Raw genomic sequence first — 25,350 nt, 5'->3', positions numbered from 1 at the left:
TCAGGCTAACAACTACCAATGTAAAAAGAAATATTTATTTATTTAAACCCCATGGGCTCTGGGAAAAAAAAATAAAAATCAGTACATTATATAGGACTCTATGCACTCATATACTGGCTTCTGAAACATATACTATTTATCTACTGCCAAAATGCTCTCAGTCCTCTACAAAACACAAGAGATGTGGTGCCTGTCCAAAAAAAAACCCCGATCTAAATGAAAAGCATCCCTATTAATTGGATTAAAGACCTTTCAAACACTAGCATTTAGCACCGACTTCTTCCTTTCAACAAAAAAGTGCCTTTCACCCTAATTGGCAACTGTTTCCAGAAAAGTTTACAATCACTAGTACACTGGAATTTGCAGCATTGCTATTAACTCCAACATCACTCCTACCAGGAAAATGTTGATCAAGAAATTTTTGAGCAAGATTATTGTGTACAGTAGGAAAAGTGGGGTTCTTTTTTCTGATCCATGAGACTTAAGTCTCTTCTGAAATGTTCCAGTTTGCTGTTGCCTAAAGACCCACCACCAAAGATAAGAGAAATATAGAAAATACCCATGCAAATAAGAAATCCAAACCAAGCAAACAACAAACAGTATAATGAAGAGGCCAAAGCAAGCTGGCAAATAACAGAAGTGATGGAATTGCTGAGCCTCTTCTGCATAGGAGCAACATCTAGGAACATCTTAACAGCAGTGTCTAAAAACTGCCCTAAGCCTCCACAACACAAAGTGCTTTGGTTAGCAGATGCAAGACTGCTTGTGGATGATTTAAAGCATTATAGAGCACCACTGTACATTTGAAAAAATAATATAAAAAAATCTTTTATTGTATTTAAGGCATCTTTTGCTTATGTAAGCGTAGTAAGAAAGTCCCTGCTGTGAGGTCCTTACAGCCAAGGCAGGCAAGTCACACAGGGAACAGTCTCATCTTTATCCAGGAGTTGGAGAGGTGAGGTGCAAAGGTGAAATCATTTGCTACAAGGTGTACAGAAAAACTGGCAGAGTCAAGAAAAGACTACAGGTCTGCCAAGTTCTTTCCACACGAAACAACTATTCTTCCTTTACAGTTCATAAATTGATTATCTCTTTCTTTCCATTACTACACAAATTCAGTCAGAATATGGACTTCATCTGAAGATCCAGTTTTCCAAAATAAGGAATTAAAAAATAAGGGAACTAAAAGTTCCCAAAGACCTCCCTTTGTCCGCTGGTAACTCAAACACACAGGTGCTTATACACAGAGACACCTTGCTCTGCTACTCAAAGGAGGAGGATTGAGATTTTATTCCCACCAGCTGGAATTGAAAAAAATGGGATCTATGAGAACAGAAAGCAAAGCGTAATTTCCTAGGAAGTGAGCAAATAGAAAAAAAAACATGTCAGTCACTTCATCTCTTTCAGTTTTGTCAAAGGAGAACAATCTTCTACACTCTGTAAGAGTGCAGTGATGACACTGCTTCTTTGTGAACATGGCAGGGGGCTCTACTGATTTCATCCGTTTCTGACTCTAAAGGCGGCAGACAGAACAGCTAGTCAAGCCTACTAATCACAGGATACTGTAAATAGTATCCAAAACTTAGGCTCCAAATTGGTTTTATAACAATAACTTAAATCCAGGATTCCTTGGACAAGGCTGGTACCTTCCTCAATATACTGTGTACACTTGCATATATGCATGTTAATTATCTCTTGGCTTGCCACACTGACCTGCAATATAGTAGGTGGCAATAATTCAAAGCAGTGGATTGTCCTACACTAAATACATCAATATAACCACCTTTTCCTCAAGTAAACTTTTCCAACAGCTACAGGAAAACTGAGGGTTTTCCCCCTTTACCTCATTCTCTAAAGAAACCAAATGTTATTTGGTTCTAAAGGGAACTTAACTGCATCCAAATCGTCCCTTCACAGAGGCAGAGAAGCCATTTTGCCTTTTATACTTCTTGAAAATGCTGTACAAGATCTCTTACTTGAAAAAAGGTTACACTCAGACAACCACTCTTGAAGAGATTTTTCCATGTGTGTATAAAGAAAAGTGAACAAGACCTCAGCAAGACAGCGCGTCAGAGAAGTAGAGGTTAATGATTCGTTTCGATTTAAGCCGTAACCTTCAGTGTTGCAAGTCTCCCTTAGACACTTCTCAAGAGCGAAAGGACAAACAAGATGTGAGCTTGTGGATATGGGGAAAGAAAGAAGGTTAAGAGAAAGAAGTAAAGATTTTAGTGCTAAGTCTGACAAGGCTACTCTTACCCCAGCACAGAATATATTTCTTAAACAGCTCCAAATGATGTTGGTAAGAAAAGATGCAAGGCTAAAGGAAAGATCCACAAACCAGTTTTCATTGTTAGGAGAGGACTTGGGTTGTTTTTTTTTTTTTCCAAAATACACTTTCCAAAAAACCTCAAGTTGTCTCCGCTATTTTGGAGGCAGTAACTTCCATCAAAAGGAAATGGCTGAGAGTTACTTCATAGGGTGCAACTTGAGGCTTTCCAAGTAGCTGATACTGAACGGTTGTATCCAGTAACTCTGCTGATCCTTGGTCTCACAATTCCAGTCACTGCAAAACCAAGGCTCCTGGCGATCCCTGCTGCTTGCCAGCACCTCACAACCCTTGGCACTTTCTCTCTTTAGAACAATCTTCTAGACACTTAACAGAAAGGACAGGCTCAGCTGTCACTTTGAACCCACCCAACTTTAAGCTGAAGTATTCTCAGGCCAACTGACAGCTGGAGCCTCTTGATTTTCAGCTTACTTACAAAGCAGGAGTTTTGAGGATCTGTTTTCACTGGACTTTTTCTTAATAGAATTCTGGATATTGAAGCCAAGTTCACATCAGAGAGCTTGAGTCTTAAATTCCTTAAAACAATTACACAGTTAATTTAATCATGCCATTGTTTAAAGGAAATTAAATGTAAATATTTTTATCTTTACAATAAAACTGCTAAAGGGAAAAATAAGAACTGTGGTCAAACAACATCCATGGAGAAGAACAATGCAAGGAAATTAATTCAACTGTGATTCTGAAGATTGCTGGTTAGTTAAAGATAATAAGGAGCTTTACTTCTTTTTTTATATTTAAGATCTATTTTGAGATTTGGAGAAGCGAGTGGGATTTGAGAGACACATCTCCAACTTATCACTGTACCTATCAATATCCCATCCATAAGCTTGAGATCCAACCCAAAACCCTCTGAAGTTATCCCAAAGTTTCTCTCCACCAAACTGTGTATTTTTTGTTGCAACTTGATAATTGTGCAGCATTATTAATGTTTCCTATTTGTTCATTCTGAAGAGCCTCAGCATAAATTTTGTTCTAGCAGACTAGAACTTCACTGACGGGTTCTGACTCCCAGAGTTGGCTAGCTGGTGAGAGGATAGGGCAAGTAACTGGGGCCGAGGTGCTGGACAGCCAGCTAGGGATGAGTCAGCTCTGGATCTTTTGCTGCAAAGGAAAGTGCAGATTTGTTCCTACCCTCCTAAAAAGTAAACTGGTCAGAGGGAATACCCCTCCAGTACACCAAGAAGTGAATGATCAGTGATAACAAAAAAACAGTGACAAAGAGCTTCTTTCCATAAACAAACAGGAGATGTTTAGGCTATATTTGTTTACCAGGATTTGTCTTCTCGAGCTGGTACCATCTGTAAAATGCCCTTTTCTTTTGTTCACTCAGGTCCGACCCCTGCTGCAACAGCCAATGGGAGATCCGGCTCTGACTGATACCTGTAAAAAACCAGAACAAAACAAAACAAAAAAAACCACAAAGAGAGAAAGAGGAAGAGAAAACTTGCTCTTTTTAAAACATTTTAAAGTGGCTTATATACTGATAAAAGGTGTTGCCTTACAAAGCCCAGGAACTCATAATGGTTCAATCACAGAGAAAGTAGAGAGTTCAAGCTTCCCACCCCCGCCCTGTCCCTAACTGCTTTAACTTATCCCTGTCCTTATCTTCAACCTTACTCAAGGTACATCCTGGAATCGGCACAATCAATCTACAAAAAAAGGGCACACAAAAATTGGGAAGCCACATCTACTGCTGACTCAAATTGTCCACAACTTCCCTGGTTCTTAAATTTCTTCATCTGTGAAATGGGAACAAGTCCCTTACCCACTATTATATATAAACGATATGAGATCATTATCATTCAATGCTTGAATAAGAAGGGAGATAAACATAGAAACAGTTTATGTGATATAGATCAAATCAGCCCAGAAACGGAGCAAGCCAACTATCAGCAGCTCTAACAACGGCCAGAAAACAAAACAGAAATGGCAGCTGTCTGTCAGCAAAGCAGGATTCAAGCTCTAGGTATCCAAGCAAGGCTAGGGACAAAAAGTTCCAGAGTTTTTTTAAGCAAGACTTATAAGAAAACAGTAAAAGGGGAAAACCCCCTAGAAGTTAATACAGTTATTTCTAAAGCATGACACTGAATGATGAATGCAGAATGGGAACAGAAATGATTAGAGTGAGAGAACCAAATGAAAAGTGCACTAGGAGGTGAATGTAGGCTTATTTGAAAATATCAGAAAATACGTAGTTTGCTAAATAACTGAAGCAGTACTTCGGGTAGGAAGCCTCTCTACTCTCTGTGCTTTCTACAAGGCTCCTCAGCTATCAGAAAGGGTTAACAACATTTAAACTCTCCTGAGAACTAAAGTTTTAGGAGATGCTCCAAAGTAACAATATACAGCTGAACACCACCTGTGCTCCCACCTGCTTGGTGATAATACGGAGGCAGGTAGAAGGCTGGTTTTCACACGGAAACTGAACTACCTCTCCCCTCTTGAGATTCATCAAGGTTTTATAAGATCTCATAATCATATTTAACTCATGAAAAACAGCCCCCTGTAGTTTTACCACTTCTAAAATGGGGGGGGAGAGTTAACCGTGCTTTCTTTTTTTTTTTTGTGTTGAACACTAAAGCTAGTTAACTTTACAATGATTCAATTTGACCCTCAGGTATCATATTCAGGTGGGTTTACTCCAACCAGATTTTTTAAATCACAGGGTTTATGATCTTAACTGCTCTTCCTGTACAAAATTCCAGAGCCTATGAAGTCTTAATTGTCCTGGGGAAAAAGGATAGGTGTGTTTTACTCCAGGTACAGAAGCTTACTGCTATTCAATAGAGCTCCTCCCACAAACTATACCCTGGTTTGGTTTTGTTGCCCATACATCTAGCGATCTTCTTAACATCCACTCCCAGACACTGCCTTTGCCCCACAACTGGAACAGTTCAGAAACAGCTGGGGCTGTCAAGAGTTGACTACCCCCAGGACCCACACTGGGATATATGATTGAGTTTATACTGCTAGGGAAGTGGAATTACTCAAGCAAACGCAAGCCTTAGATTTTGCCAAGTTTACATCAAGTAACTGTGGACACATAAAAGTTAATACCAAAAGAAGTCAATATAAGTTGACAAAACTCTCCAGCCCAAAACAAGGCTCGCTGAAATCATGCAATCTAGATGCCTGATCGCCAGTGGAAAGACCAGGTTTTGAAAATTTGCAGCCCTTCACTATTGTGATTTATAAAAGCCATTTCTTTAACAGAGTGCTGTGGGACACAAATGTTTGTGTCTCACTGCTTTTGGCTGCATGGCTCCTATTAATCAATTGGTAACAACATCATTAATTTACTTGTTTACTACAGTCAACTTAGACTTTCTGCAGTGAATTAGTATTTGTTGAGTGTTTAGATAACAACGTAAGATATAAATGTAAAGCATTATTAGATAAAAATTATAAATAGAGATTAAGTATCTTCAATGAGTTGTATAGTGGAAAATCCAAATTCTGCTCAAGAGGCTGCCTGATACTATCATAAAGTGGTACAGATGTTAGCCACTTCAGACAATGTGCTCGAGACAAAGCAAAGGAGCAGGAGCCAAAAGATTCAAGCTGTGTATTGCCATGTCCACATCTGACTCATCGCGAGTCCTCACAGTTTATAAAGTCGCTTCTGCAAAACAGAGCTTTGTAAAGGGCACTGAGATGTACAGATTCAACGAATGCAAATTCCCAGTACATGATTATTTGACTATGGTATCTCGTGAACACCACTGCAGTCCATAGCACTTTTTTTGCATTAGCAAAAAGCCCACAGCCCATTTTGCTTTTTAGCTAGCAGACTTCTACAGCAATGCTGCAAACCCAGACAACACGCCAGGTACGGCTTAGGCAGCTGATCTTGGGTTTGGTCGTAGGGATGCAGTGGATGACCTCTAGAAAACTGGTTTAAGTCTTATTTCTTATCATTCTGTTCTGGTTTTTATTATCCTCTTCCCTTGTTTCAGAGATCTGTAATAAGAGTTGAGCTTCTTAAGGGTTTCCTCTACCTATATCACTCCTTCTCTGTTTGTTTTTAAGATATAAAATATCCTTCATCTGTACCTCAGCTTGGTTTAGAGGCCCCAAAACTATATATACCAGTAGCCTGACTGATTCAAGGTCACATGCAAAGTCCGTAGCAGAAGAACTGATTTCTTAGATCCCAGTACAGTGTCTTAATCACAAACCCATCCTTCTCTCTTTTCAATTAAAAAAACCCAAGCCCCCCAAATTGTCATGTCAGAGTTTCTTGCATCTCAAGTGGGTTTTACACAGTTGACTCATAGGGACAATGACTAGTACTACCATCCTGTCACATTGTCTGTAATCATGCTACTTTAGGAAATTGCACTGGCAGGAAAAAAGAAATCATCCTGCTGCCAGAAGCAGATTAATGAAATAAGTTCTCTGGAGTACTGAAAATCCAGCTGTCTTGAGGAAATTCACTCTCAAACTGAGCCACGGACCTCAAGGAAGACTGCCATCCTCTGGGCTCAGCATCAGCAGGGACACGAACACATTGTAATGAGCACAACTAGCTTTCTCACAGAAAACACTGAAGAAAGAAGCAGTAATCACAAAGGATTACAGTAATTCAAATGCTGACTTCTTGTATCGCATGTCACTCCTCCCCAAAACAGGTTACACTTCCTAATTAGAAACAAAACGGAGATGACAGTACATGCATGCTCTTCTGTCCAGCCCCCCTCTCTCCTACATAAATTACTTGGGGAAAAAGTTTCCCTTTCAAATACATAAAATAAATGGCAAAATGCATCATCAAGAGAAGGTAACTGGTATCTGCAGTACAAATCTCCTCCTAACCCTCAAACCTGCTATTCATCAAGTCTTTGGTAACTGGTTTTCACCTTCACAGATAGATTTGTTCAGCAACTCTACTTTGCATTTCTTTAATGTTTCTTTCAGGAGAGAGTTTTAGAAGCACCTGAAATACGTTAGATTTGGAGAAGAAAGAAACCGACTGTTTTAATTCTTCAGTTTGTAAGCAACGTCCTAGATTCATATAATACGTGCTTGCAAAGGACATCTATCAATTTAGGAGATTAGCAAGGCTTCTTTACAGAGAACCTGCAGAGATCAAAATCATAGAAAAACAAATCTTTCCTTGTTGTTGTCATGAGTATAGGGAAAAAAAAAAGGGGGGGGGGGAAGGAAAATGTTTTTCAAAATCTGGCTTCTTGTCACTTCAGATAATCAGTAATTCAGTAATTTTCTGAACTCTCTTTCCAATGGAACTAGTTAAGTTCCACTTTGCTTGCATTTGGATTTGTTCAGCATCCCTGTGTGCAGGTTCCAAACCTGAAGGGATTTTATTTATGTTACAGCAGCACTTCAAGACTGCCCTCCACCACGCTAGGTGCTGTGTGCGTTTAGCATAATATAAAGTTGTGTCCTGAAGATCTCATATCAAGGCAGAGACAGTAGGACAGGGCTGAACTGTACAAGCAGAATTGGAAAGGTTAGCAGAACTGCACACTGGAAAGGCTCTATGTGTTATGTGGTGATTTTTGGTTTGTTTTGTTTTTTCAAGAGACCTCTGCATTTTATTCTTGTTCTTTTGGTTTGGGCTTTTTTTTTTTTTTTTTTTAAATGGTGGTTTAGTTTTTATAGTAGTGACTTAAGAATTGAGAAATCTGAATTCAAATTCCTGCTCTGCAACAGACTGCTTCCACCATGACCTCAGGAAAGTAAAGGGGCTTTTGTTCCTTCACTCCCTATGCGTAAAAAATAGAAAAGGTAATATTTCCAAACCTCGCAGAGGCATCATCCATCAAAGCATTTAGCCTGGCTGCAAAGGGCTCGTCTATGCATACTCCTCCCTCTCTCCTTTAGTGTAGTACATAACCGAAAGATCTTAATTTCTGAAAACATTTCCCCCATCCTCCATCTGCATTTGGAATCTAAGAGACAGCATCTCTTTATAAGTTTACATTTATCTCTTCATCCTCTGCCTTCTGACCATAACTTACTCGGTACCCAGATACAAACCGCAGCACAAGACTTCAAATTATAGTTAATAAAAATCTGGCATCTCACCTGCCACATGTAGGGCTAAATACCTACCCCCGAGTAAGCTGCAGTTATGTTAAAAGGAGCTTCAAATAACAAGATAGGAAATTCGGCAGGAACTATTATTAGCTCCTGTTTATACTGTCATTTTTCTTATCAGTAGGAGATTATTTATACAGAGCCCAACCCAAGTGCTTCTTGTTTATCTTATTACAGACACCATTAAAAAAGTTTCTATAAAAAGCAGCTCCTGTATTTAGGACCAGCACTAGTAAGTGTTATGCTAGGTTTTTGCTTCTTATCAATCATTCCTCTATTTTCAAGTCACCATTTAATACTCTGTTACTATTTTCCAATCTGCCCTCTTCTCTCAGTACACAAGGCAGCCCTGCAGTATGTCTTCCAGGTTTAATTTTCCCTGTCAGATTCATTATCTAAATGACTTTTAAAGTTTCTGGTAATTTTATAAAAGACTGAGAGAGCCTAAAAAATTTGCTTTACTGCAACAGCTGACTTTAACCTCCAGCTCCGTGTTCCTCTCTCATGTATCCTCCCTCTCCATCACTTTCTATCCCCTTGCGCTGCAGCACAGGAAAAACAAAAGGAAAAGCTGTTTACTGTTGCAGTCTGTAAATACCAGGCTGCTCAGTGTGCTTGGTAGGATTGTGGGTGATACAGGAATGTATCTTATACAATGCAATATGAGAATTAAGATGAGAAAAAGGAGAAAGGTATTTCTTAATGAAATCCTAAGTGGCTTGAGCAATCAGTGAAATAAGGTAAAATGGAAGTTTCAAGGGTTAGAAATTGCAGTGGAGGTTCCTGCACCAAGGACTGAACACGGTAAGATACAGAATGGGGACAAATACGGTCCTAAGTCCTGGGGAAGCATTACACTCTCTGATGAGCTAATCCAAGGCCTGTAATTTAAAGACATGCAAATACACTGGATCAGCTAAAGTTCATCACTTGTATGTCTAATTTGGCTAACTTCAAACCCAGCTGTAATTAAGAAAAGGAAGCAAAGTTTTTAGGTTCCTAGCTACAGGTCTAATATCATTGTTAAGATGCACTACTACTCCTTTCCCCTCTCCATGGCATTCTCCCCTCCTGCTACACACACAATTTTTTTGGAGTAGTAAAGAAATTGGTAGAGATTGAAAGGACAAAGTTGACAGCATGGGTAGCCAAGCCAAACAACTCTCCTTCTGGACAGAGCCAGCCATAAATTTTTCATTTCTCTCTTGCCTCTCTTCCCAAGGCAGAAGAGATGAACGCTAAAAGCCAAGGCCATGCTATTCTGCATTTATTTCCAGTGCTAAACAAATGACTTCCAGCTGATGCAGGGTGGTAGCCCACAGATAGGCAAGTCAAATATGCCCAACACCTGCACTACAGCCTCCAGAAACAGCTTGCTATGTTTGTATTACGACAAACAGTGATGGAGGCTGCAAGCACACCAGCATCTGCGGTTTGCTGATCTGTTCTTGCACAATTGCCCCCCTTCGTGCTCTTTCACAGCCTCTTTGTTGGCCAGAGCAGGGTTCCACCTCGATGTGCAATATAATAAAGAGGACCCTGAGAAGACACGGATCACTGGAAGCTGAACAGTATTCTGAAAAGGTATTATTTCTCTTATGGTCCTCCCCTATGGCATCTGTTACTGACCACACTTTGGATTTTATTTATCTATTTTTCCTCTTGTTTACTGAATTATTTACAGAACAGCTTTACCAGTAAGACTAAGTCTGTAAACACTGAGATGACACCACTGGGGATCATATATTCTGTAAAGCATTACCTTTGTCTATACAAACTGCTTTTTTAATGAACCAAAAGTAGTTTATAGGCCTTTCCTGGGAGCCCATTTCACATCTGAATGGGAAGGGATGTTGGATACATCTGAAGACTACACAAGTCAACTAGCACTCATCAGGCCTAAGACAAGTCTGGAAGTGAGCGCCCTGGGACACATGCTTTCTGCTCTGGATCTCTGTCCTGAGCTATTTTCAGTCACTCTTCACCATACTGTGCTTTTGAAAGGAAGCTGATGTTTCCCCTCGGTAGTGCTGAGCACACTCTTTAATCTGGTCCCTTCAAACATCTCTTTGAGATTTACTATTTCTTTCAGATAAGCCATAACTATGTACTTCATAGTGACACATAAGTACTACACATCTGCTTACACAAGGCTATGGGTTATATTTAAAATGAATCAGCTCCCATAGACCTTCCCACCAAGCATATGGAGGATGACACCCTTCAACTGCAAAGGGTAGCAGGAGGAACAGATTGGTGCATCATGTGCAAAATATTGCTTTCTTTTCTTATTTGAAAGGTCCACGGAAACACTACTGGCTCGTCCATAAAAGGACACAGCCATTTAACCTTTAGATCTACTTGGTTTCCCATTGATTTGGCTTGAAAACAAAATAACACAGTGCCATTAGTTCAGTTTTTGTGCTGTCCCACTGACAGGCTCAAAAGAGACATCTAGGAATATTTTCTCTGGTCACTGTGTTGAGTATATTCTGGATTCCCCTCCCATTACACAGAAGGGTTGACTAGGATGGGTATGAAACTTAGCCAACTCTGTATGAAGTGGGCAGTGCATTACTAACAGGAGGAATAGCCTGGCAAACCATGAAAGCTCCCAAAGCCTAAACAGCAACTTAACAACTTCAACAACTGAAATCCAAGAGAGTAGGTTAAGGATGGAAAGAGCAAAATGGTCAGATGTGAAGAGACTGGTCTTGACTTCCCTACAGTCTGCCTGCAGGGGTATCAAGACATGCACCAAGATACCTAGCTAATTATAATCACATCAGTTCCTTCTGATGCACACTTAGTTTTGCTGTGGTGATTCTGATTCAACAGCCTTGCATGCAGTAGTCCCACTGATCAAAAAAAAAAAAAAAAAAAAAAAGCTGTCTTTTTTGGAAATATTTTTTCCTGCAATTTTTTCCCTTCTTTGCATTACTTCTCTTGAAGGGGGAGTTAGTTTGACTTGTTAGTAGATGTGAAGGGTGCTATACAGAGGTTAATTCAGAAATGGGTTATTCCAGGACTATATTCAGGCAAGGACTACACAAAAGTAGGGGAGTGACCCACTCACTACCAAAACTTTAGAGGTCAGGTACAATTTAAGCAACTAGACTCAGCATTTAATTTCTGAAGTACTAGTGCTAACATTGAGAAGGCTAATAACATTCTTTAAAGTTACACAAAACGTTAATCTCATAATTTTACAGATGAAATTGAAATCAGGGAAGGACAAGTAATTTTGCCCAAGATCGCAGAGGAGAGTTGGAGACGTGGAAGGAATTCCTGGCAACATGGCTCAAGCACCCATTTCTGCCTGCCTACCTCAACGGCTAGCATGTCTGCAAACCCAGATCTCCCAGCCAGATGGGTTCTTATAACATTTCAAATACTGGAAATATCATAAAAGAACAACTTCCCTCCTGCTGGCTTGGCATTCCTAGTCATCAGGGAACCTTAAAAATGATATATTTCGAGATCTTTATTCAAGCTTGGGTTAAAAAATGAGTGTTACAGGTATAACATGGGATTAAGCTATCTGTATTTTATCAAGCCTTCATCCTAAAACACAGGTGCTGAAGCGCATCCAAAGAAGAGCAACGAAACTGGTGAAGGATCTAGAGCACAAGTCTTGTGAGGAGCAGCTGAAGGATCTGGGGGTGTTTAGTCTGGAGAAAAGGAGGCTCAGGGGAGATCTTACTGTTCTCTACAACTCCCTGAAAGTAGGTTGTAGTGAGGTGGAGTTTGGTCTCTTCTTCCAAGTAACAAGTGATAGGACAAGTGGAAATGATCTCAAGTTTTGCCAGGGGAGGTTTAGATTGGGTACTGGGAAAAATTTCTTCCCTGAAAGGGTTGTCAAACATTGAAACAGGCTGCCCAAGGCAGTGGTGGAGTCCCCAACCCGGGAGGTATTTAAAAGACGTGCAGACGTAGTGCTTAGGGACAGGGTTTAGTGGTGGCCTTGGCAGTGCCAAGTGCGATGTTAACGGTTGGACTCGATCACCTTAGAGGTCTTTTCCAACCTAAATGATTCTGTGATTCTAAATATGCTCCCAGCTACACTGTTCTGGACAAGCAGCGTGAGCCTGTATAGCACCCCACCCCATGGAGGAGCAGTAAGACTTTATTACTCCTTGTGTAAAGCTCTGGAAACACACCCAAAGAAGAAGTGGTATCACTGCAGCCTGTTCACTTATCTTGAACGTGAAGGAGATAAGGCATGGGGCAAAAGGCAAAAAGAGAACTACTTCTAGGTAAAATCTGAGCTACTATGGTCATCCCCTCAACCCTGAGTCACTGATTGTGACTCAAAGGCAAGTGATTGAAAAACTTCACACCATCATAATCTGACTCCTGGGTGTAGTGATACTAGCTATAGCTGTGTCTCCTGACTTTTCATATATATTTTATAATATAAATATATATTATATCTCTCTCCATATACAGAGATGCAGATACACATCTATTCACCGCACTCAACAAACAATTTAAGAATTAAGGAAAACCGTTTTCATTTTAAGATAAGAACTTCGGGCTTATTATAATGCTGTAAAATAAAATCTGCTAGCACAAGCCACAAAAAAAGAAAAAAAAAAAAAAAAAAAAGAAAAAGTGATTCACTGGGGAAGTTCCATGATGTGCGGGACAATGGGTCTTAAATCAAAGGCATACATTATCATGACTAAGCTGACAGATCTGCACTGCAATGCAGAAAGCCAAGCAGTATTCCAACATCTGCACCGTGCACGGATAGGCAGTTAGACACAGTTTCCCAAAATGAAGAAAGGACTCCCCGAGCTCTTACCTGTTACCTGTGCAACGACTGCTTGGGAAATTCTCCGATTGGCTAGGAAGGCTTTGATTTCCTCCTTTATCACACTGCTGTCCCTCCTACCAAAACAAAAAAACAAAAGAACACACAAAAAGACGGACAGACCAAAGTGCACTTTGAAGATGCAAAATGGCTTTATTTCCTTTATTTAGGGGACAGGGAGTGGGGAAGGCAGGCATTAAAATACTCAAAAGTGCCTCACCAGTGGACACTTCTTTTAACAAGTGTCACGTTTGATCAAAGTACCCTAGCAGGGGAATGGATGACTCATGTCCTATATAATTCATATTAGGTGCAGCACTGCCATATGGAATGTACAAAGTTTCATTACACAGGGATGAATAAATCTCTCATACCAGCATAAAAACCTCAGTCATAAAAATGAGGCACAAAAATAAAAAATAAAGGATAGCAGGGTCTGCATGGTTAGCTACACAAATGAATATACATACACAAGCCTTCTCCAGCCTTTCAAGGAAAAGACCCAAAGAAGGAAAGCTTTTGCAGCCTCTACCCCCCCACCTTGACTTGCTTAGTCCACAGCTTGCACTGAACGAACAAGTGCCAGTTATTTAAAGCCTCTGTAGGATTTTTACAAGGTGTGCAAAGATCGTGCAGAAGGGGCTAAAACTATGCTAGAACCAAAATAATTTGGAGGTTGCACAGGGACTGTGATATGCAGCAAATTTCAATTGCAGTAAACACATACTTTTCCCCACTCTTCCTCCCTTTCTGAGAAAGGCAGACAATTAAAACCAGACTTTATTAGGCTTTACTATTTGGTAATTTTCTCTTCCCCTTCTCCCCTCCTGCCCTAGCAGCAATCAAGAGAGATTCAAGCTTGCAAATGTAAATGCAAAAGAAATGCTATGTGGTGGGTTCATTTTTATTTCTGTACCCAACACATCTTCCATATGCCTGCAAATAAAAGTAGTTTCAGTTTAAATAAGCACTAAAAGCATTACCTGAGACTCATTGCACAGGAACCCAAAACTCAAAGGAATGATTAAACTTCAGTAACGGATACTCCTGTGTACTGCTATACTCACCACCTTCCTACATTATTCCATTATCCTGCGGCTGACAGTAAATGAGGCTGATCAGCTTTTCTTACTGCTCACCTCTAATCTTCTCCCCCAAAAGCCACACCTTTACCCTAAATCTCCAAACTACTTCAAATGTATTTTCACCCTGGAGCTTACAGACCCTAGTTCTCTCAAAACACTTTGTAAGTGTTGCAATTTTTTGGGGAAAAAAAAAAAAAAAAAAAAGACATTCCAACATTATGACCAAAATTGTTTTGAGACATTTGGCCTTTCCTCTTACTTCTTTTTGTCATCAAGCCCACTGACTCTGACTTTCATCCTCAGTGGTATAATCCCCCTCCTTTTATCTTTGCAATAACACTGAAAAAGAAGCCATTAAAAGTAAAGGAAGGTCAGTCTGGAAAAACAACCCCAACTGGCTCTCACTGAAGACTTCTGCTTCTTTATTATTTGTATTTTCCTACGCCAACTGCAGACTGTGCAAATCCCAGAGTCAGCCCCTACCACAAACTATAAACAGATAACATACACGCTCTGCGGATCCCAGCAAAAAGCATTAACCAAGCAGATCCCCCACTCCCCCTGTATAGGGAAAGAAATACAATAGGAACGAAGTAGAGGAGGAGTGGTCATGTGCATTGACAGTCAGAAGTCTTCTGAGTAAGAGCAGGGTGGAAAATTAGTGTGCTAAAATTGATTTCCATTTTTGGTACAGCATGGGGAAAAAAAAATAATCTTTCAACAGTAAAACAGACTGTGGGATATCCACATACAGCCAGGGGTTGGTGGGAGACACTGAGATAGTGACCGTCAGGGGAATAACTGTCTAAAGCAGTTCCTGCTTTCTTGGTAACAACCTCTCACTACTACAGCAGTCCTCCAACATGCAGATTTCTTCTGAGGGATTGCTCACTCTGACTTGCCAATTTATAAAGACTACTAACCTCATCAGTTCCTCCACTTTGTCATCAATGTCCAAGTCCTCTTCAGAAGCTTCAAAACTGTATGACCTTTGAGCCAAGCTGTTTGCAAGTGGGTAGCGGGTAGGTGACATCTTCCCGTTGAACGCAGACAACCTCTCGTTACTCTCCCTCCCGTTCTGATTAGTAGTGCAAGGCTGTGGGGAGGTGTCGTAACTGTTGCTCGGTGATGGGGACATCCCAGAATGCTGGGTCTGTGTTGAAGCTGTAGCTGTAGAGGAAGATGCTGGGACATTGTTGGTACTGTTGCTGTAGGAACCACCTCCGTAGCTAGACCTTCTTCCAAATTTGTCACTATGCTCTTGATCAAGACGATCCAAGGTTTCCAGTGCGTGGAGGATTTCATGTCTGGTCATTCCTGTACGTCTCAGGCGCTGAAGCAGGTCTATCTGCTCTATGGTAAATCTTGGTTCGTCTGTGTAGTGAGACATGGTTTCCAGCAGACTGAAAACAAGGTAAAATGTAAAAGCAAATACTTCAGTTCAGTAGTTCTCTGTGGTACATGAGAAGTACCTTACACGCAGGAAAGAGCAATTCTGGTCTGAAACTTTGTCACACACGACAGAGTTGGCAGCCCAACAGTCCACCTCCAAATAAGCTCAGCAGGCAACCTCTCCTGAATGCTAGACTCACTGTGTAGCAGAAAGGCCTTTTTTTTGTTTTTGTTTTTTTTTGGTGAAGTGCTCAAATAGCATTTCTCTCTTCTGCTAGCACTCTCTGCACCTTCTACAATAAACCTGCAGTTAGTACCCTTTTGCTTTTGATAAACCACTGCTAAGAGACACATCGGTTGCTCGGTAATTAAGGCTACAACTTGATTTCAGACAAAATTTTGCCCGTTGCCAAGTATCCACCAGACAGAAATCCCAGATTCCAAAAGTGTTACGTTGAGGCCAGAGGTTGTGATTTTCTGGAGAAGTTTTAACCACTTATGACGTGAGATTCATGAATCTCAACTCTTCCGAATCTTAAGTACAAAGAGTTCAGGTTGCCCTAACTTTTTGTTGCTACCTTGAAAAAAAGAAGATAAAAACATACCTATCGGAAATTCTAGTGGCCCGTAGGACCAAAGTTGATTTGACTGAAGTCCCATTTCTGAAGTTTGATTTCTGAAGTTAGTAACTTTTGAACCTGGAATGTTGTCACAGATCGCCTGCCCTAACAAGGAAAGTGCAGCACATCCAATTACTACTGAGCTTTCATTTAAAGAAGTAAGTCTACAGCCTTTTCCCCTCCAAAGGCAGACTTCTCATGTAACTCGATCATCATGGTGGCTCATCAAAAGCGTTTTTAACTCCTAAACTTCCCAAGGCGCCAGAACAATGAACATGTATTTGCTGCAAACCCCAGAAATGGAACTGAAAAAAAACCCCAATCACAATATGCTCCCTTAATTTTTTTTCCTTCCTAAGTCTCCTCACTACAGATCCAAATGTCATACAAATGACAAGATCACCTCCTTCAGAACTCTGGATCTTGAGAAGGGATGGCAGATGGAGGGCAGACAGAACCTGGCAAAGAGATCCAATCATTTGCCATCCTTCTTGCGAATCTTCTTACGAGTCAAGGGTTTATTAAAATTTCTGCAGGAGAGCAGGGTGAAGAGATCACTCAAACTCCAGGAGACATGACAGAGCTAATGTTCAATCCCTAAGAGCGAGAGCACACAAACAGCAGCCTCAGGGAAGTCAAGGAAGAGTTCCAAGGACCCTGCGAAAACCAGAAGAGGATGATGGCTGTCATGATGATGCTAGACCTTCCAGGGACAGGGCTGCCTATTTCTCTTTGCAAATTCTGAAGATCACTCCTCATTTCCATTTCTGGACTGGCACAGAGAAGTCCCCAACAGGAGCCACAGAGCGACAAAACCTTCTCAATTGCTGCATTTAGTCTTATTTTCAGATACATGAATCACAACAAAGTAAACCAAGCCTGTAGGTTTTGGAGGTTGTAGCAAGGGAATCTCTTCAGGGGAGTAACATCTCACAACACAGACCTGACTAGGCAGTGGGAACAGATCTATCCTTGAGTCAGAGGGTTGTGGCCATGTCAATACTAGTAAGTTAAGAGTGCCCAGGAAGAGGCTCTGTAGCACCTACACGGAGTCATCTGCAGCGTTATTAAATCACTGTAACTGTCTTTGGCAGAGTGTTGGTCCAGCACAACCAGAGCACTCCTGACCAATTTTTACAGGCTTTTTTCAAGATTCCGCATGGAATAGAAACCACAAACAGCCTGTTTGGATGCAGACACTCTGTCTTAAGGCTAAGAGAGTCTGGTAGGATGGATGTGGCCAAATGGCCTTAGGGTTGAAGAACAGCACCAAGAACTGGCTCGCTTAGTAGAGCTGTAGCTAGAGTGTAACTGTACGGACATGGTGCTACGAAGCCAGGATGCATGAATCCACAAAAATGGCATCTGTAAGCCTGGAAAATACAGAAATAAGAACAAGTGCCTCATCAAGCAACTACTGAGCCCCTTTCATGGTTTCAACAGTGTGTATGTGGGAGAAGGAAGCAGGAGGACAATGCAAGGGGATGACTCCCATCCAAGAAAATGACTGTGAGAAGACAGACAGACCACAGCCATATAAGTGCTTCAGTCCAACACAGGAATGTGCTGTCCTTCGGACAATTGATTACTCCAAACGTACAAGCCATTTTAAATTTTAAAAGACAAGCACCCAGATTATTCTACTAAAAGGAGGGCACAGCAGCCAATGCAGCAGTAGACTAGTGACTGACTGGAATTGTAACAACTAAAATTTGGAAGTCGCATCTCAGACTGAGACGTTCAGAGCTTGACAAGGAGCATTTGGAAACAGACACTGTGTTCTAGGTTTGGCCTCTGCGTTGGGGGAGGCAGGGCTGCTCAATCCTTTTCTCCAAGCTTTGTGAGAAGTGTCACGCTGACTTACTGACTCACAGCACAAACTCCTGTAGAGCCTGAAAGCCCCCGTGTCAGCTCTGAGTAGCAAGGTTTTCAAAGAGAAAAATCTCTTCTTAAACATCTGGCCTTGAGATGGTTAGATATGCCAGCTTGCCTTTCCTCAGAGACAAACCCGTTTTTGGCATTTCTTACTATTTCTAATGTCGTCACTTTCTGGATCATTTATCTGTCAACATCAAGTTTCATGTGCTCAAGTACTCTGGTTCAACTGGAGAATTTAATGAACTAGAACCTGCATCCACAACTACCTCTACACAAAATTCCTACTTTACTGATTCTTCAATGTTTAAGACTAAAACATAATTTAGATTATCTAGTTGAGAGTAAACTCATTTGTCACAGACCTAGAAACCCAAAACTTTTGTCCTTCTAGTCCCATAAACTAAAAAACTCACACCTGGCCAAAGCATGACTTTCTAGATGGCTTGAAAAATGACAAGTCACACAGAACCCGAATTTCCTGCAGCAGCTTGTGGCCATGGCCAGTCATTCCCTTTAAAATCTGGGTGTGATTCCTAATTTGTTTAAAATGTCAGCCCTGAGTTTCTAGATCGGGGTTCTCAGGCCAAATTAATCTCCTTTAGTGAATTACACGTAATCCTTTAGTGAATCCTAAGTATCCTTTAGTGAATTACTAGTGAATTACACATAATGAACTGCAGTGTTTTTAGATGCAAAAGAAATGGTTGACCTTCTGTTGTACACAGCTGTGTGTGGGAAAATGATCTGGCCTCCACTTTGTCCCACTTTGATGCAGAGGGGATCCGGTGTGCATGTGCATAATTTCAATCACACGGGGATGCAAGGGCTGCTGGACAAGGCCATCCTCTGCCGTGAGAATAAGACAGTCAATGATTTCCAACTCGTGTTCTACAGACTCCTGTTAATCTGTGCACTGCTTCTAAAAGGCTTGCAGAAAGTAATCAAAAAGCAGCAAACCTACTGTCAAATTAAAGTCACTGTAAGATGTTTAACATAATCGCTGGGAAATGTTAGCAATTTGGGGGAAAAAAAAAACCACGTCCCAAAATCAATGATCGATCTGTCTGTCCATGCAATGTATTATTCTATTCCTCCAATCTTTTTAGTTAGACAACTTTTGTATAATTTTTCAACACTTAAAAAGAATATCAAAATCAGACACAGTGTCTCTCGCTGGTCTCACTTTGTCATATACATACACCACACATACTGTATCCGACATACTTCTTACTGGTCTTCTTGACGTTGAACTATTTACATTTCCATGTGCTTTTCTGCACAAGCATGAGATCTAGAAACGCTATTTCTGAGTGAGTTTTATGTATTGAAAACAACTGCAGGAACTGGGAATTTTCCATTAAATACCCAAAACAAATATTGCAAAACGGGGTATTATTGAACATGTTCCAACATTGCCAGCTATCTACTGATTTTTAATGAATAACTACAGTAACATTATTTAGAACTGTTATTCTTGCAGGTCTTCAGTTGTTTTCCCTTTTTAAATATTTTAATAAACTTAGCCTGTTTAAAGATCAATTTAAAAGGAGTTAAGTAAACCAGCCATTTTAGAATCATCATAATTTCATTCACCTCATTAATTAATGGATATTCTCCACTACTTCATCCCCCCCCCTCATATTGCTGTAAGAGCCTCTTATCCTCCTGAACTCCTCTGGGTAACTATAAATCGATTTGCTTCCCCCCTCTTTTTCCTTGTGAAATACAATCAACTGCAAAAGTAACAAGTAGTAAAATAAGACAAGGACAAGCAGAATGATTGGGGGTGTGCAGGAGAACATAAAAATAGCAAATACTTTTCCTGAGACTGTCGACTGACTGCTTTGCTGAAGTCAAAGTCTGGTAAACTTTGCTGCCAGTGTAGCAAAGTATCCTCAACACTATTTTAGCTTATAATCACACGCTTTATCTTCTGATCAGTTAGTAAAACCCTCACCCGTTACAATGGGCTGTCAAATTTCCTTGGGAAGATAATCTGAAAGAGAGAGCCAACCAAGGGAGAACTGCCACGCATTTTTTTTTTCCCCGAAATTTTGAAGTCAAGACCTCTGCAAAGTAATCATTAAGCTCAAAACTACATTTGACCAATTTAACAACTAGATCTGGCCCTTAAAATGAATCAATTTTATTTAGATCCTGACAGAAAAAAAAAAGGTACCTTAAAGTATCAAACTTATTTAAATTTCTTACATTAGGATGGCAGTCACATCCCAAATAACATGGACCAATTCCACTTACTGCCTCTTGGTATCTATAAAGCATTAAAACTTCATGCTTATCTTTCATGGCTCATCCAGAAGGAACCTGAGGTACCTGAATATCAGATTGAAGGGAGAATTCTAAGGAGCTAAATAAAAAAAACCCCTTATTTTCCCTCCCAAATTCACAGATATAAAATAACCAGCAGGTCTCAACCAGCCAGATGAAGCATCACTATTTTTTACTTCTAATGCCACTTTCTGGAGCGAAGGCTGTTAAGGGGCATAAGTGCTCTCAGTACCGTTGCTTTTCCTGGTCATATCACCAAGACTTATTTAGCCTCTTTTTTGTATGAATGTCACCCTTTAGATAAGGGGCTCTGTCTCCACTTTGAAAATACTGATCTTGAGTGGGGGTACGTAGCCAGATACAGAGGTGTTCTCTTCCCTTATCTTCCAGCATCTCATAGAGAAAAGGAAAAACACAGCAAGGGTTTCTCACCTACTATCACAGCCCAAACCCACACAGATACAAGAATCATTTACCCAACACTAACTTTCTAGGTGATGGAACACAGCAGAATAATCCCATCAAAACAGCTATGAGCTAAGTCCATGTCCAATTGAACTTGCAGAAGTTCAAAGCAATTCAATTACCCATTTGGGAATAAGGCCAGACACAGCCTTAACACCTCTAACACTTGAGAAAATGGCTCTGGACTCTTTAATGATCACAAGAAATCATTTTTTCCACTCTTCTACTCACTGTACATGAGTAGGAAGTACTCTAGCATCACTGAAGAGATCTTCTTCTGCAGAAGTCCTTCTCCAAATTTCCATTAAAATTCACTGCTTTATCTAATAAGCTCTGCAAGGCTCAAAATTCATAAAACCAGTTGCACTTTTTGATATAATACCTGTATTTGATATCCGTCTGCATAATATGGATGTGGGCTAGAGCCAAAGTGTTCAGAACAGGATACTAGGTCTGGTAATTGGTTTAAAAATGATTCTGATAAAGTCACATCAACTGTGGCAAACAGGATGGGGAGAGATGCCAACTTTTACCCTTCTTTGACATATGGCATATACTGCTGGTCCAGGGTAGGACCCCAACAGTACTACACTGTCCTGTTAACATTATCTCCAGAATTTGTAATTTTATCGTTTAAAGCACCATCAGTTTTTGCAACGTAACATGCACTTTCTTGGTGTCACTGAACACAGCCTCGCTTTTTACATGGAAAGGCAAAATCACGAGGTTAAATTGCAGCTTTTCAGCTGAAGTAGGTTATCCCAAAGTATATAGCAAAAAGATTACTTTCTACAACTAGTTAACTGAACAAGTGTTTTAACTATCACAGTCTTTTTCACAGCTTGAAGTCCTTAGCCTGCCAGTTTTTTTCCTCTGTGTATGTGCATATAGTACCAGTGAGAACTGCTAACAACTGTGGAGATGGATGTCCTCCAGCTGCATTATATTGTATTAAAAACATATAGCAGAGAGAGCAGCTGGGCTGGCTTTGCATGCCCAGACCCCAGACCAGGCACCGGTGTAAGGATCCTTGTTTGTCATGACTGGGCTGCTATGTTTCCCTTCTACATGAGGTTTCAGATCTAGACAGCAAGCAAAAATGGGTATTAATGATGGCATTGCTATTTCCAAAGGCAATATAATTTGCTTATCAACCGACCTGATATTCAGCAACCTAATTCACACAAATATCACTGAATGCTTTTTATCAGAACCAACGACTACCAAGAAACTCCCCTTCCGTCTGCCTAGTCTGTTAATTTTTTAACCACGCTTTACAATATGCAGGCTTGTTTCTCCCTCCATGCATTTTTATGAGAACCAAGGACCCAAGTAAAGTTTCATTCACTCCTCCTTCCTTTTCTACATCTCACTCACCATTACCCATCCCAAAGGATGCAGCTGGTTCTTACAAGATGCTCAAGAGAGAGGCTTTCATTCCGAGCTACATTTGTTCCACGGAGTGGTTGATGTACATCACAAAGTAAACGGTGCACACCACGCACACGCAAAGACTGTGACCCATCAAGTGCAGCTCTAAGGCACTGCTGGCACAAAACTGGGGCATTTAGGGCATAACACTATCTAGTCCTCTGAAATTCAAGCTTTGGCCCTTTCTGTTCTTACTGAACAAATGCATCTCCTTTTATTCACAGCCAATTTAAATATTTCAGAGAAACACCCAAAGCTTTGCACCATATTAAGCAAAGCTGCCTTCAAAACAGTAGTTGATGCTATGAATTCTGGGGCGCAACACAGGATTAAGGGTCTGACTCATCTGAGCCAACACTTATGCTCATCAGTTGCAACTCCAGTATTTTCAGTGTAGTTGTACCAGTTTTCAAGAGAGAGGGGGGAAAAAAAAATAAAAAAAAAAATCAGGCCTCAAGTGCTCATCATGTCAACGAACACAGAGCCATCCTTATCCATACGTTAGCATAATTATCTCCTGCAGTTGCATCTCTTAGTTCTGATTTTCAAAGAGGACTCTACTCCCATTCATCCTGATTCACAAACAAAATGTAATGCTTGTAATGACTGCTCTCATCCCAGGGAAACGAAAGCCTCACATTGCAGCAAGGAGTGAAATCAGACTACAAGCTGATCTATCGAGGTTAAACGTCACCAGTTCTGTTTATGAATGCAAAACACTGTCTTATGAATGCAGAACACTGCCATACGCTTTCGATCAAAATGGTGACAATTAATAAGAGCAGCCTGAAACTTCTGAAAATAAATCCAACGTAATCAAATACTCACCGCTACACAAATTATAGAAGGCAAGCTGAGAGCAGAATATCAACATATCATTTCTTCAGGAGGCTTCAAGTTTCTCAGCTAGTTAAAGAGCCCCAAACCCAGATTCACTACTTCTACATAAGCTCTTCTTCCACTCAGTCTTTGAAATTCTTCACCGCCGATAAAATATTTTTTACTGGATGCTGGCACACTGGAGGTAAGCAAACACTAGCAGTTTTGACACTGATTCCACTTGGGTGAGTAATTTACTCTGCTTTATAGTAGATGCTTTACATCTTTGGGAAGGAGAGAGAGAACTTGAGATTGATCTTACAAGGCAAAAATATAATATAAATGCCAATTATTGTCATAATCCAAGTCTTACAAAAGGGACTGACCTCTGACTAAGCAGGGGGCTGGGAGCCAGATACTTCTGCATTCTGCTCAAGGCACAGACTGATTCACACTGACACCTTATCTGTCTAACCCTAACCTTCCCTACTTCTAAAATCTGTACTTCCAACTATCGTTCCAATTCTACAGCAACGAGGCAGGAATTCAAACTCTGAGGCTGGATTCAAGGGCAGAATGAGGGATCGGAAGGACTAACAGAGAGAAAAGCTGTAGTGGCAGCTGAGTGCTGAACCAGGGCCCAAAGCCCAAACCTGTGCCAAGAGCAAAGGAGGAGCTCTTGGATTTGGGAGCCAAAGACTAAACTTTGGATATACAAACTCTGTAACAGCATCAGGGCAGGACTTGTGAGCATGAGTTACGCAGCTAAGCAAATCTCACCCACAACCAAAATACTGTCTTAAAGAAGAAACATGAAGAACAGAGTCATTGTGGCAACAAAACTGAGACGTGGGCCTAACCGAGACACCAGACTGGCAAGTCACCTAATTTCAGCTGTCAAGATTACGAAGATAGGTATACCAGTGTCTTCTGCCTCCTCCACTTCACTTCAGAATTTGACCAAACCTTTATTAAAATTCAGACAGAATCTCAGAGTTCTTCTCCATTAATTCTGTTAGCCGAAATATCTAAATACTCGTAACACATCTTTCTTTAGAATATCCCTGTGAGGCAGAGAAGTAAAACTATGCTAATTTTTGAAGACCAAGAACGCACAGAAAGGGGCCGGCCTTCAGACAAGCCAAAATGGCTTGTTCAAAGTCACACAGGCATTCTCTAAGAAGGCAGACCAAGTGCCTGGGCACACTTTGAGCGTTTTCTCACCACACATACAGCCATCCTACAGGGTCCATCTATAGCATTAGATATGACAAGGTGTAGGACAAGTTTCAAGGAATGCCATCACCACGATTTTCACCACCTCTCTTCCACACATAAAGGAAAAGAGACATTCTGAAGTATTTCAGACATTTTCATTCTCCCTCAGGATCTATCACCAGCAGTAACAATCAACACACTTTAAGAGAAATTCGTTGCTTCAGAAAACTAAAATCCAAAACCCAGCAAATAACTGAAACTTACCTACCCCTAATTTTGTGCTTAGATATGAAGCAAATTTTTTTTCCACTAGAAAACAGTTTGCAAGTGCAGTTTAACTGGTACACAGTCTTCTTAGTGAAGACAGACATTATACTTGGAAAACAACTCAGGAATAGGTAACAGTGGCTTCTTCAAGAATATAAATCATAATGGCAAAAACATGGGCTTTTGGCCACAGCTGCTTCCACATCAGAGTTTTATTTTACTTAAAAGCATTTCAAAAAGAAACACACATCCCAATTAATGCTCTTAAAGCAACAAACATCTCTTTGCGTAGCCCAGACCTCAAGTAGGGAAATTTCCTCTTGCATGACATATAGATGACCCAGTCTGTATTCTCAGGGCAAGTCCAAATCTTTCTGTGCCCTACTCGGAGCAGGAGGACAACACCAACAGATGCAAGTCCTGAGACTAAAGATGCGTAAGAGAGGCTGAACCAACCTTACAACCTGCTCTTCTGCATAACTCCAGAACATGGTGGAAATCTCCACAGACCAGCTCAGTTCACTAACCCAGCAGGAAAATCAATCAACCAACCCACCTGTAGCAAGGTTCTGCCTGGGTTAACAAGATGAATTAGCTCAGAAAAGGCTCTGATGATTGCTGTTACCAACTCAACAGATGGGGACAAACCTTTTGGCCAAAAGC

General features: G+C 40.7%; 1 protein-coding gene across 10 annotated transcripts in view; it reads right to left on the bottom strand.

Moving 5' to 3' along the window:
* Nucleotides 1–25,350, bottom strand: part of HMBOX1 (homeobox containing 1) — a 111,410-nt gene that overhangs the window by 36,462 nt on the left and 49,598 nt on the right. For all 10 annotated transcript variants that reach the window (XM_074895442.1, XM_074895448.1, XM_074895441.1 and 7 more), the window contains 3 exons: nucleotides 15,232–15,711; nucleotides 13,215–13,300; nucleotides 3,617–3,727 (listed from right to left, as the gene is read on the bottom strand). In XM_074895442.1, coding sequence (XP_074751543.1) covers nucleotides 3,617–3,727; nucleotides 13,215–13,300; nucleotides 15,232–15,711 — 677 coding nt within the window. The remainder of the gene's footprint in view (nucleotides 1–3,616; nucleotides 3,728–13,214; nucleotides 13,301–15,231; nucleotides 15,712–25,350) is intronic.

Source organism: Athene noctua, chromosome 1 (assembly GCF_965140245.1).
Source record: "Athene noctua chromosome 1, bAthNoc1.hap1.1, whole genome shotgun sequence".
NCBI lineage: Eukaryota > Metazoa > Chordata > Aves > Strigiformes > Strigidae > Athene > Athene noctua.
Note: the sequence above shows the minus strand (reverse complement) of the source record. Positions and strands in the feature narration are given on the sequence as shown.